General features: G+C 50.1%; 1 protein-coding gene across 1 annotated transcript in view; it reads right to left on the bottom strand.

The window, feature by feature from the left end:
- Positions 1 to 12,860, bottom strand: part of MOV10L1 (Mov10 like RNA helicase 1) — an 86,849-nt gene that overhangs the window by 66,992 nt on the left and 6,997 nt on the right. The window contains exons 3-5 of the mRNA XM_023587298.2: positions 8,309 to 8,471; positions 981 to 1,093; positions 196 to 383 (exon numbers count right to left, since the gene is read on the bottom strand). Coding sequence (XP_023443066.2) covers positions 196 to 383; positions 981 to 1,093; positions 8,309 to 8,471 — 464 coding nt within the window. The remainder of the gene's footprint in view (positions 1 to 195; positions 384 to 980; positions 1,094 to 8,308; positions 8,472 to 12,860) is intronic.

Below are 12,860 nucleotides of genomic sequence, written 5' to 3'. Positions count from 1 at the left end.
TAGAAAGGATTAAGAGGGAACCTCTATCTCTCATCCACCAGGAAGAGTGCTGGAAACCCTACTCTCTTTTTAATTGACTCAGTATTTATAAAGTCTTAACTGAAATAATTATTTTGGCTTATTGAAATAACTCTTCAAAATACACCCCAAACGGCCTTTACTTCCCAGAGAAGAAAAACGCCATTTTCTCATTACCGCCTTTTCACTGGGGTCATACAAAGTGCTCTCCAAATATAACAAGACTGGCTGCTCTCCACCACCACGGCATTGACGATGTCGTATCTTCGAGGTACATATCCATCAGGCAGTTTCAGTGAATCCAGGGTGAAAAAGATACTATCATCTATCACCCCATTTCTTCCGCAGAGGCTCGAAATGCAGACCTGTAAGTACAGTCATTGAAGAAGACTGAGGCACGTGCTGTGCCAGCACCCCTCCCCACGGCAACAATGCAAACTCAGGCTGGCACGCCAGAAACACAGGTGAGGTTTTAGGTAGCAACTCACCTGGGCCCCACCGCAGACCAAAAACGTGTCCGATCCTCAGACGCTGAGGTGGGGATAAGGAAAGCGGCTGAGCAGAAGGGAGGTGGGGTGAGCTGAGTCACAGCCGAGCTCCGGCGCCGCCTGGTCACTCCACATACCCTCCGCATCTCCCGGCTCCTCCACCCAAGCCATGCCCGTGTTTCCAGGGAAGCTCAAGTCCCACACACTCGCTAACACACACTTTTATTTTTTTCAGAACACTCTAACACTTCCACAAAAACTACATAATTTAGAACTATTGAGCATGCTGCATTATTCCTTTTTTCCTTTAGGAAATATAGCATTTTCAATAAGGAAATGGACTGCTCTTTGCCCGAGACTGAATTTTCTATTATTTTTCTAGACTCAACAACATACCAAAGAGAATCCTAGCATGGGACAATAATCGCTGCTGAGAGGTCTGGTGGAAACAGGAAGAGTCTCAGTCAACACTACCTTGTCAACGCGCTTGTACCGCAGTGGCTTCACCGAGATGGCTTCACTGTTCCACGTGCCCGGTCGGATCCAGTACTCGGCCTCCACCCAGTCTCCCTTGCAAGGCTCAAACCCTAAACAGCCGGGGAGAAAAAGCGTATGCTTCACTGTGAAGCTACGGTACATTAAAGTCACTTCCGGTTTGTCTGAGATACACGTGAACATTTAATAAAAGGCACTCTCTGTTGGAAACGAGTCCTACTGGCTTACTCAGGTCCAGCGTGGCAGAGCCCACCTCCCAGCAGTGCCGTGGCCCTGCACACAGCCCTCAGAGGGGCTGACCGCCTCTTCACTTACACAACGGCTCTGGACCTCCATTTCCATGTCCCATAACAAGAGTAGTAACAATCGTGCTGGCTTCACTGTGTGGGTGGGAAGATTGAACAAATAGCGCAGCGCCGGCGCTGCCTGCTGCTGGTGGGGACAACTGTTGTAGCAGCACGGGTTGCCACTGTGAGAATGGACCAATTTCCCCAGACTTCTTGTCAGTTTATGTAATTCAGGACATCTGTCTTAGGTTTTATAGTTATAAACACAGGAATTTTCACCATAATTTAAAAGTCTGCCACAGAGAACACAGACACCAGTGACAATGTGGAGCATCCACAACTCTTGATCCTCGTTGGTGGGAGGATAAGCTGGGTCAACCCACCAGCAAACCACGTGCTGACACCGAGGCACGTTGAACGTGGGTCCTGCGCACTCCCTTTCGTCTGAGCTGGGCTGGCCCCGGGGGGAGCTGACAGAGTTCCAGGGCGTTATCTACACTCTCTTCTGGCTAGGAACTGCCAACTTTGTTGCGCTCCAGCCCTGGCTGACTGCAAGCCACACGTCCAAGTGCCTGCCTGACGTTCCCCTGGCTGTCTAACAGTATCTCAATGCTACGACGTCTAAACCTGAGCTACAGATCTTCTCCTGGTCTCTCAAAACTTGCTCCTCAAAACGGCAGCCCCATCTGCCTTCACTGCTCCGCAAGGAAGGTCTGGAGCAAGCGTCACTCGGCTCGCCTTCCAGGTCACAGGACAAACCCGTGCAGCTCTGCCTTCAAAGCCCTCTTACCTCCCCACTGGCTGCCACTCAGCCCGGGCGTCCAGTCCCTTTTCCCCAGCCGCAGCTCCCACCCTTGCCCTACGTCCTGCTCCCTGCTGCTGGCAGGGATGGTGGCAGCCTCTGAAACAGTCTGAGCAGACAGGCAGGCCCAGCAGGCCCGGCAGGAGACAGAGGGCTCAGCCGAGGGGTGCGTGGGCAGAGCTGGACACGGAGCTGTCGAGAGGGCAGGGCGGGACGAAGGGAAGCCATGGATGGCGAAGCAGAGGGTGCCTGGCCCTCCTCGGCCTGTAAGGGCAGGGCCGGACTTCCAGACAGAACTGCGCGAGGGTGGTGGGTAAGCTGTCTCCTCAGATCCCACTTATCAGCATACTCTCTATAGTTTTCACTTTAAAAAAACAAAGTATTACTACTAACAACGGCAAAAAATGGGTTAAAGTGGTAGATCTCTACACTTTGGGCTTGTAGGAGATGTGAAGCTCGTGTGTGCAGTAAACAGAGTTTCACTAACACATGGGTCTATCTGAAAGACAAGTGACAATTGCCCATCTCCATCTTCCAACTTAAAAAAAAAAGAGATTTATTTTCTTATTTCCTTCCCCCTGCCCTCCCCTGCCCTGCTGTTTTGCTGTGTGTGTTCATTAGCTGTGTGATCTTCTGTATCTATTTCTCTTTTTGCCTTCTTGTCTTTCTCTAGGATTCACCAGGATTTGAACTTGGGGACCTTGATGTGGAGAGAGGTTCCCTGTCAGCTGTGCTACCTCAGTTCCTGGGCTCTGCTGTGCTTCACCTTGACTCTCCCCTTTGTCTCTCTTGTTGCGTCATCTTCTTGCATGACTCACTTGCCTGAGCACTGGCTCACTGCGTGAGCACTTGGCTCGCCATGCAGGCACGCTTTCTCTTCTTCTTTTTCACCAGGAGGCCACAGGGATTGAACCCAGGTCCTCCCATAGGGTAGGGGGAAGCCCTGTCACTTGAGCCACATCCACTTCCCTTCCAACTCTTTTTGGACACGTGAGTGTAGCACAGGGCACCCAGTGACACAGGGATACCCTCTCAGCCCTGAGCAGCCGGAGCAAGTGCCAGCCATCCCGGCTCAGGTGGCAAGCAGGCAGCACTCAGAGCCCCTGACAGCGGCAAGGCACCTCAGGCCTCCAGCTAGCAGGGTGGCGGAAAAGCTAGGGACCTGGAGGGCCCGGGACGTGAAGGGGCTGCACTGCCCTGACAGAAAGCAGAGACAGATGTCTGGACGGCTCGTTACAGCACCCATGTAAAGCCACAGGTAGTCACCATCTTCTCATTATTTTGCAATAAATACTTTTGGCAGCTATGAGCTCAAAGAACAAACGTGCATAATGAACACTGAGTTGGTTTCTCAAGAAAGCTGGCAATGAACATATCAGTGAATCCAAACATCTACTGACATTTACCATTCAACACCCTCTTAGACATGGACGACAGGCTGACTGCGTGAAAACCAGACCAGGCCAACCGTGGAAGCACTCACTGCAGTCCTGTGAGACACTGCCCAAAGGCCTCGTGAGTGTGCGCTGCTGCAGAGAGAACACTTACGTGTTCACCTTTTCATCTACCGAATAGTTGTCTAATATAATTTTTAAAAAGATTTTTATTTATTTATTCTCTTTACCCCCTTGTTTTGCACTCGCTGTCTGCTCTCTGTGTCCATTTGCTGTGTGTTCTTCTGTGTCTGCCTGTATTCTCTTTAGGCAGCTCTGGGACCTGATCCTGGGACATTCTGGAGTGGGAGAGAAGTGCTCCATCTCTTGTGCCACCTCTGCTCCCTGGTCTACTGCATCTCTTATTGTTTCTCCTCTGGGTCTCTTTTTGTTGCGTCATCTTGCTGCAGCAGCTCTCCACACGGGCTGTCTCTCCACTCGGACCAGATTACCACACGGGCCAGCTTGCCTTCACCGGGAGGCCCCAGGAATCGAACCCTGGACCTCCTATATGGTAGACAGGAACCCAATCACTTGAGCCACATTCGTTTCTCTGTCTAATATAATTTTGCTAACTTTTTACTCCAAATTTTCCTGATACCTCTGAAAAGTCAAGCAATAGCTATCATTGTGTTGGCAGAAAAATGATGCCAGATGATTTAAAAAAGGAGAAAAGTTAAGTGAGTTCTAATAAGTCTGATTTTTTTTCCTCTGGAATCACAGAATCAAAGTAAAGATTTTAGGAGGTTATTCTGATGACAGACAAGTATCTGACCTTACTGTGAATACTACTGTAAACTCAGTTTAAAAATCCAGCACTGGAGGTAAATCGTTTTTGCAAAACACGAATAAATATTTTGATGGAATTACGGCACCATTATAAAAACAAGATTCCCAAATGTTAAGAAACCTATGGAGCAGAAACACACTTGGAATTGTTTAGGGGTACGAACCTAATACTATTTGCCAACACTTTTCAGCTTTTGGTGAACCGCAGTTGCTGAGAGTGAAGCCTGCCAGCAGGAAGACAGTGAAATTGATCTCCATAAAAGCAACGCAGGGAATGAACAAATCAAGCCACCAGAGCTCCAAGGGAGACACAATTCAATTCTGAAAGCCTCTGACTATATTTGAGAATATCCTAACTTGTGTAAAGAGTCTTTCTGTGATCCACTATTTTTAACTGGATACATTTATATTCTGTAAGGGAATAAATGAAATTTATAACATGTAAATTTGGTGTAACATTCAAAAGAATTAATCATACAGACAGCTTATTTGATGCGTTCCATCTGAGAATCTCCAAACACCTTCACACCGAGCAGAGGCAAAAAATCAGTACAGATAACATCTGCTCTGAAATAAGAAAGAGAACTGAGAAAATCCTACAGTTAGCAGAATTTGCTCTAAGCTTACCAGTATTTTCTCAGTTAAGAATATTAAAGCCTACAGGGAAGAGCAATGAAAGATGCCTACAACTTCAAATTCATCAACAATTTAAAAACAACTTTGAAGAAAACGCCAGGCAATTTTATGAAAAAGTACAATTAAGACCATATTGAAAAATACTAATGACAAGGCACTAGAGACAAATACAACTGTTTTTACATCATTTATGTGTCCAGAGATTATTTTTCAAAAAAGAATTTCATTTTCGTAGATAGTTCTAAATACTATTGTAAAGGACCACCAATGTGATCAAATCAGTCAACATATAAATCATAACTATTTCAAAACAGATCCGCTTTTAACAAACTTCGGGTTTATTGCACACTCACACATGAAGTAAGTGGAGCCCTGCTTATGTCGGGCAGCTGCCCGGTCACTGCGGGCCTAAACCCCAGCGGGCCGTCTGAGCCAGGGTGGGTGGTCCCGCTGCCGTGGCACACTTTTCTCCAGCATCAGCCCTCCTTCTCCTTCCTGAAACACGCTGTTTGGTCTTCTCAGCATCTCTGGCACAATTAGGTTCCTTGTGGAACATCACCAAGGTTATTCTGAAGGTTGTCCCGGGGACAGAATCCCAGCGTCTGTAAGGCCTCGGGCGCAGCCAGCTCTCATGGGGATCCGCGCATGGCGCCCCTGCCCGCCTGCCATGGAGCCCTCACGCTCTTCCTGGCTACCTCCTTCATGTCTCCATGAACATGCCACCGCCTTGGCTATGGCCTCGCTCCTACACGGAGGACCCCCAGCCAGTCCACCGTCAGATGGGTCGCATGACTTTGTGCATCAGGAAATCATCTACTGTCAACTGCAGGATGGATAAATAAATGTGGTCCATCCAGACAACGGAACCTTACTCAGCCGTAAAAAGGAATGGAGAGCTGGTATGTGCCACAACAAGGATGAACCTCAAAACACTGTGCCAGTGAAATAAGCCAGATACAAAGGTCCACATCATGAACGAAAGCACTTATATGGCGTGCCCAGAATAGATGAATCGGTAGAGACAGAATAGAGACTGGTGGTTGCGAGGGGGAAAGGGGAATGGGGAGAAACTGCTCGATGGGTACAGGGTTCTATCAGAGAGTGACATTTTGGAACTAGATAGAGGTGGTGCCTGCACAACACCCTGGATGTACTAAATGGTATGGAATTGTTCACTTTAAAATGGTTAATTTTATATTAGGTGAATTTCAGTTCAATAAATTATGCTAAAAAATAATCCATAACTGCTTGATTTGCTTCTTTGCTTTCTGTCTGTTATCTCTTCCAGTAGAATGTAAATTCTACAAAACAGGGCCTGGAACACAGAGAGACACTCCAACATTTGTTGAATCAATGTCAAGGAGGAAACAGGACACACTGACTCCCCTTTCCGTAGATGAAAAACCTAAGGTAACGCTTCCTTTAGATCAAAGGTTAGCAAACCCCAACTGACGCCCACTTCCCTGCTTGCAGCTTGGCGGGTGTGCTCTTTTCACAAGTCTGCAGACCGCAGGTGTGGATCCCCATTATGACCCTCATTCGACACGGTACCCTCCTGTCGGAGATGTGCTTTCAACAGCAGCTACTGGACCTCTCTGAGGGCAGCACACCCGGCCTTGCGGGGACTTGACTGGCAGCCTCGCTCCTCAGTGTAACGTTGTCTCCTACACGTTCCACCCGTCCTCCCATCCTGAGACTCAAGCAAGGGTGGCCGTGGGTGTGGCAAGGACTGGGGCTGCCTTTGGAGCTGAGGAGTCACTGGACTATGCCCCAGAGGCAGGAAATTCCCCGACAGAACAGAGACTTAAAAGTCCAGAGAGCCACCTATTAATTTCATCTTGCGGGGCTCCCAGGTGAGCAATCAAGGTCATGCCCAGAAGAGCAAAACAATGAGCTGCCCCACCGTGCTGTGCTTGTCGTCCCTCTGAACTCAAGCCAAAGAGCAGATGACCTGGCTCAAGTGGGAAATTCTTACTCCTAGTCATTTTTCAAAATGCAGCCAAGCAGGGAGCAGAGGTGGAACTCAGTCCAAAAAGCACCTCCCCAGGCAGCAGTGTGTGCTTGGGGAAGGGGTAAATCTCACACCCCTTGGCTGACCACTCTGTGCCCACTGACACAGACAGCAAGTACACAATAAGGAGTTGTTGAATTAAACTCAATAAATAGCATTAGCAAACTATATCATTAGGTATATTAGTCTGCTAAAGGGGTGCCAATGCAAAGTACCAGAAATCTGTTGGCTTTTATAAAATGTATTTATTTGGGGTAAAAACTTCACAGTTACCCTGCCCTCAAGAGTCCAGCTCAAGGCTGCTTTCTCACCAGTCAGTGGCCACGTGTTGAAGCAAGATGGCCGCCCACCTCCCGAGGTCCAGCTCCCCGCCCCGGGCTTCCTCCCTCAGCTGCAGCTGGCACAGGGCTGGTCTCTCACGGCTTCCTCTCTCTCCTGGCACAGGCCTCGTTTCTTTCTAGGCTTTCTGTATCAGCCCCGGTTCTCTTCCCAAGGTCGGCTATAAGCTATCAGGCATATGGCTCATCTCCCTGGGACCTTAGCTGTTTGAGTATTCTCCTTTCTGTCACATGGCAGGATCAAAATGGAAAAGTTCTTTTCTCTTCCGTGTGTCTTCTCGCCTGAATGTCCATTTGTATCAGCCCACCAAGGGGTGGGGACTCTACCTGAGCTGTACCTTAATGACATGTTCGAATCAAAGCCCTACTCTTAACAGGCAATTTAATCATGGACATCTCAGCGGAATCTGATGCAACCAAAGGGTATCACACCCAGAAGAACAGATTAGTTTACAAACATAATCTTTCTCTTTTTGGGATTCACAAAAATAAACTCAAACTGTCATAATAGACATAAAATCAAAATCTTAGACCAGCTAAACACAAATGCAATTACAAAATACAATGGCTTAGAAAAGACAAAAGTAAAAAGATACATATTCTTGAGAGGATACAAGGATAGTGCCAAGCCTTATTTTAAAATATTTGAAGTTCTTTAAAAATAACAGTACCTCTGTACACCTGTAACACTGTTGAATTAGATTAGTAATTCAATAATTATACGAAAGGAAAACTTACTCAGAAATTAGTGATTGGATTCAACAAATCAGCACACATTTAAAAACAATAATCCCCGTCTCTGTGAGGATAGTTTTCAACTCCAAAATCCACCTCAACACTAAAGAGCCTCTGGCTGGATCCAGCATTCTAGCAGTGAAACCCGCTCAACAAATAAAATATGCCCAAAGCCAAGCCCCTAAATGACACGCGTAACAGTTCACATCTAATATATAAGTTGAAAAAGATATAAACCCAATTTTTAAGTTTAAGAAGGAAAACCATACATCATACCCTCACAGACGATCTCCAGAGGGAAGTATGTGGTCTGGTTGATGTAGCCAGCACCTTCCATCAGGGAGGTCACGGAGCCAATCAGAACTCGGGGGCTCGACTCGGACAGTCCCGTGCCATTGTTTTTGCTGCCATCTTCCCATTTATCAGAGACAGCTTCCACCTGTCAGACAGACAAATTGCTATTTCAAAGATATTAGGAGGTCAAGTATGAGGAAAATATGCTTAATGGTTGCATTTAGCAATTATACAGAAACCTTCATCTTAAAATCATTAATGCTGTATTTAAATACAACGTACTGGGAAACGGACTTGGCCCAGTGGTTGGGGCGTCCGTCTACCACATGGGAGGTCCGCGGTTCAGACCCCAGGCCTCCTTGACCCGTGTGGAGCTGGCCCATGAGCAGTGCTGATGCGTGCAAGAAGTGCCCTGCCACGCAGGGGTGTCCCCCGCGTAGGGGAACCCAACGCTCAAGGGGTGCGCCCCGTAAGGAGAGCCGCCCAGCGCGAAAGAAAGTGCAGCCTGCCCAGGAATGGCACCGCCCACGCTTTGCGTGCCGCTGACGACAACAGAAGCAGACAAAGAAAAATGACGCAGCAAATAGACACAGAGAACAGACAACGGGGGGAGGGGTTAAATAAATAAATAAATCTTTAAAAAAATAAAAAATAAATAAATACAATGTACTGATAGTATCAGATTCAAAGATAAAAGACAAGAAATGGATGTGGCTCAAACAATTGGGCTCCCATCTACCATATGGGAGGTCCAGGGTTCGATGCCCAGGGCCTCCTGGTGAGGGAAAGCTGGCCCAAGCAGCAAACTGGCCCACAAAGAGTGCCAGCCCACACGGGAATGTTGCTTCGTACAGGAGTCCACCTTGTGTGAAAAAGTCACCCCTGCACAGGAGTGCTGGCCAATGCAGAGAGCTGGTGTAGCAATATGACTCAAAAACAGACGCAGAGGAGAGAAAATGAGAAGACACAGCAGAACAGGGAGCTGAGGTGATGCAAGAGAGTAATTGCCTCTCTCCCACTCCGGAAGGTTCCAGGGTCGGTTACCACAGCCGCCTAATGAGAATACAAGCAGACCCAGAAGAACACACAGCAAACAGACACAGAGAGCAAACAACGGGGGAATGGGGTGGGAGGGGAATAAATTTTAAAAAGAAAAGAAAAAGAGGCCAGTGGGTATGAATGATAAACTTCAATTTAAAAACTTAAAAAAAAAAAAAAGATAAAAGACAAACTGCCAACACCCTCCAGGAATGCAATTAAATGGGAGTAAAGGCAAGCAGTTAGACCAAGTTGTGATAAATGCCATAAAACAAGTCCAAAACTGGCTTTGGGGAATTCATGGGAAGGAGAAAACTTCAAACCAGAAGAATACGGGGCAGCTTCTTGGAGGAAGTAGGATTTGACGCAGGCTGTGAAGGGAGCGAAAGATCAGTTGTGGCTAGAGGAACTGGTGTAGGGTGAGAAAATGGAAGTCGGGGAAAGAGGGGGGAAATCACAGGGCTCAGATACCCCAGTGGAGGGTAGGTCATGGGAGGGTGGGACTCGAAGCTCAAAGTCAAGCCACGGAGCCCCGAAAAAGGCACGTCGAGTGAGGGCGCGACTGTCTGCACAGAACTTCACACTTAATGCCATGGCAGTACCTGCGTGTCCTTTTTCTTTGAAATCACATGGTAACATACACGATTGTGGGAAAAAAAGCCAACATGCGGAAGGAGGGAGAAGAGCCACCCATGACTCGTCACCAGAGCTGGGTGTGCGGCAGGAACCCGGCAGGAACCCCTGGGGAGGCCCCTCCACTAGGGACTGTGCCCTGGCCCGGGCTCTCCCCAGCACCCCTGGCGCCCTCCTGGTGCGCTGTCTCTCCTCCCGCCCTCCATCATCTCAGAGCCTGACCCAGGCGAGGGCCACCCCAGCTCCACTCCCAATGCCCCTCGCAGTCCCAGCCCTCTAGCCCTCTCCCCATGGCAGCCACTCTGGCTCAGCCCTTGCGCTCCAGCTGCTCCGCCTTCTTGTCCCCAAGCAAATGAACCCTTCTTGCAAATCACCCAAACCACAGCAAAGAGAAAAAAAAAAAGAAGGCAGACACACCAAGGGCACCCCGTGAGCTGAGACCCCGCACAAGGACAGCCACGCCCAGCAAGGGATACTGCCCAGCCTGGTCCTGTGGGTTTATGGAGGTGGTTATGGTATCTCAAAACCAAAGCACCTCCGCCCCAGTCTCCTCGCCGTGACCACGAGCACCAGACGGGCCCCCTTCCCCAGCCTCCTGCGGCAGCTTTCTCCGCCTTCCTCTAGTAATCTGGAAGGGGCTGCCGAGACCTTACCCGAGGCAGATGCCTGGCCTCTTGCCCCCCTCAACGCTGCTCCTGCAGTCAGCACTTCTGGCGGGGAACTTGGCCCAGTGTTTAGGGCATCCACCTACCACATGGGAGGTCTGCGGTTCAAACCCCGGGCCTCCTTGACCCATGTGGAGCTGGCCCATGTGCAGTGCTGACGTGCAAGGAGTGCCCTGCCACGCAGGGGTGCCCCCCGCGTAGGGGAGCCCCACATGCAAGGACTGCGCCCCGTAAGGAGAGCCGCCCAGCGCGAAAGAAAGTGCAGCCTGCCCAGGAATGGCGCTGCACACACGGAGAGCTGACGCAACAGGACGAAGCAACAAAAAGAAACGCAGATTCCCGTGCCGCTGACAATAGAAGCGGACAAAGAAGACGCAGCAAATAGACACAGAGAACAGACAACGGGGGGGGGGGGGTATAAATAAATAAATAAAGCTTAGAAAAAAAAGTCAGCGCTTCTGTCTCTCCTGCACTATCACACTCCAGTAACTCAGACTGAAAAAAACCTCAAACTCCTTCCATTTTAATCCTAGCTCCCCTTCTGTCTATAGCTTCTTTCTTCCGCCCCCCCCCCCCGCCCCCAGTAGCAACAGCATCAATCAGGAGGTGCTTCTACTCTACTTCTCCATCAGGCCGTGCCCCCATCAGGATGTGCCACTGGAGCTGCTCCTGGGATTGCCAGCAGCCCCGTGTCCTCCAGCTCAGCCTCGGAGCCATCGACTCAGCTAACCCCTGCTCTGCCCTGGGCTGCTGTCCTCTCTCTGCTAGGTCCCCCTCTTCTGGAGTCTGCACACTGCAGCCCTCAGCCCTAAAGCCTGGGGGAACAGTTATCATCGTCTAAAATAGTTCCTCTCTGGCCCAAGCCAAAGTCTGCAGACTCCTGCTCTTCTCTCACTCCCTTGCTGGCTCCAAATTCCACCCGAATGTCCGTGATTCCCCAGTGCACCTGGACAACATGGATGGCAACATAGATTTTCAAGCCAAACGGAACTGTTTCTAGCGCCATATCCTGAGCTTCCCATCCAAACCTGCTCCTCCCGTCTCCTCCAATTCAGGAAATGGCAACTAATGCACCAGGAACTCAAGTTGAAAACCCCCAAGCACATCGGAGCCCACAGAAGGCTAAAGAGAAGAGACGACCAAACATTATGTGTTGTCCTGGAACAGAACCGGGGACACTGGCACAGTTGACAGCAGTGCTCCCGGGGCGGCTCCCAGCTGTGACCAGGGTGCCTGAGTCACGTCAGGTGTTAGCCACAGCAGAAACTGGGTGAGGGGGATGGGAACTCACTGCACTGTCTTTGCAACTGTTCTGTAATTCGAAAACTATTCTAAAATTAAAAGTTTAATTAAAAAAATCCCTGGCAAAGCCTCTAGCTCCCTTTCCTTTGTGCCCCACAATCAGTCCATCAGCAGCTCTGGTCATCATTAACCCGACCACTTCCCGTACTCCAACCTGCCCAACAGCAAGGCTTCCCAGGTGAGCAGCTGACTCTGCTGCGGCCAGGTGGGGGGGGGGAGGGGTGGGGCCTGGGCACAACCTGCTGGGCCACCTGTGCCTCTGCACTCAGGGAGCAGCCCCAGCAGTGGGGTGGCAGTGGCCAGCGAACAGCAGTGGCCACAGACAGCTGGAGGTAGCCACCGCCTCACCCAGAGCACCGCACTAAGACTTCTCCCGGCCTCCCTGCTAGCCGCTCACCCTCCGTCATCCATTCTCCCCACGTATCAGGGGATCTGTCAGTCCTCTGCGCTAAATCTCCCATGGCCTTCCCATAGCACTTCCAGTGAAACACAAACTCCCTGCCCCAGTCCGAGGCCCCCATGACCGGCCCCTTCTCGGGCCTCTCCTCCTCCCACATCTCCCCACGCACCCGCACCACAAACCTGCTTCCTGTCTCTCTCACACATCCCCTTTCCGACCCTGGAATCCAGCTCTGGTGCCGAAGCCCTCCCAAAGCACGCTCAGACCCCCAGCGCACAGCGCAGCAGCGGCTGGAGAGCGGCTCTGTGTGGGGAGCGCAGGGGGCAGCCGGGCAGAGCCTGAATGTGACGGCCCTCCCTGACAAGCGGCTTCCATGTACTGAGCAAGGGTGGGTGGGACTGCTGGCGGCTGGGACCTGGGACGAAGGGAACAGGAAGGGGGCAATTGGAGGGAAAGCATCCTGGAGGGCAGGGAGTGTGTTTCCCTTGGCTGAGAC

Source organism: Dasypus novemcinctus, chromosome 12 (genome assembly GCF_030445035.2).
Source record: "Dasypus novemcinctus isolate mDasNov1 chromosome 12, mDasNov1.1.hap2, whole genome shotgun sequence".
NCBI classification, from domain to species: Eukaryota; Metazoa; Chordata; class Mammalia; order Cingulata; family Dasypodidae; genus Dasypus; species Dasypus novemcinctus.
The sequence above is the reverse complement of the archived record's forward strand: the minus strand, read 5'-3'. Positions and strand labels throughout refer to the sequence as shown.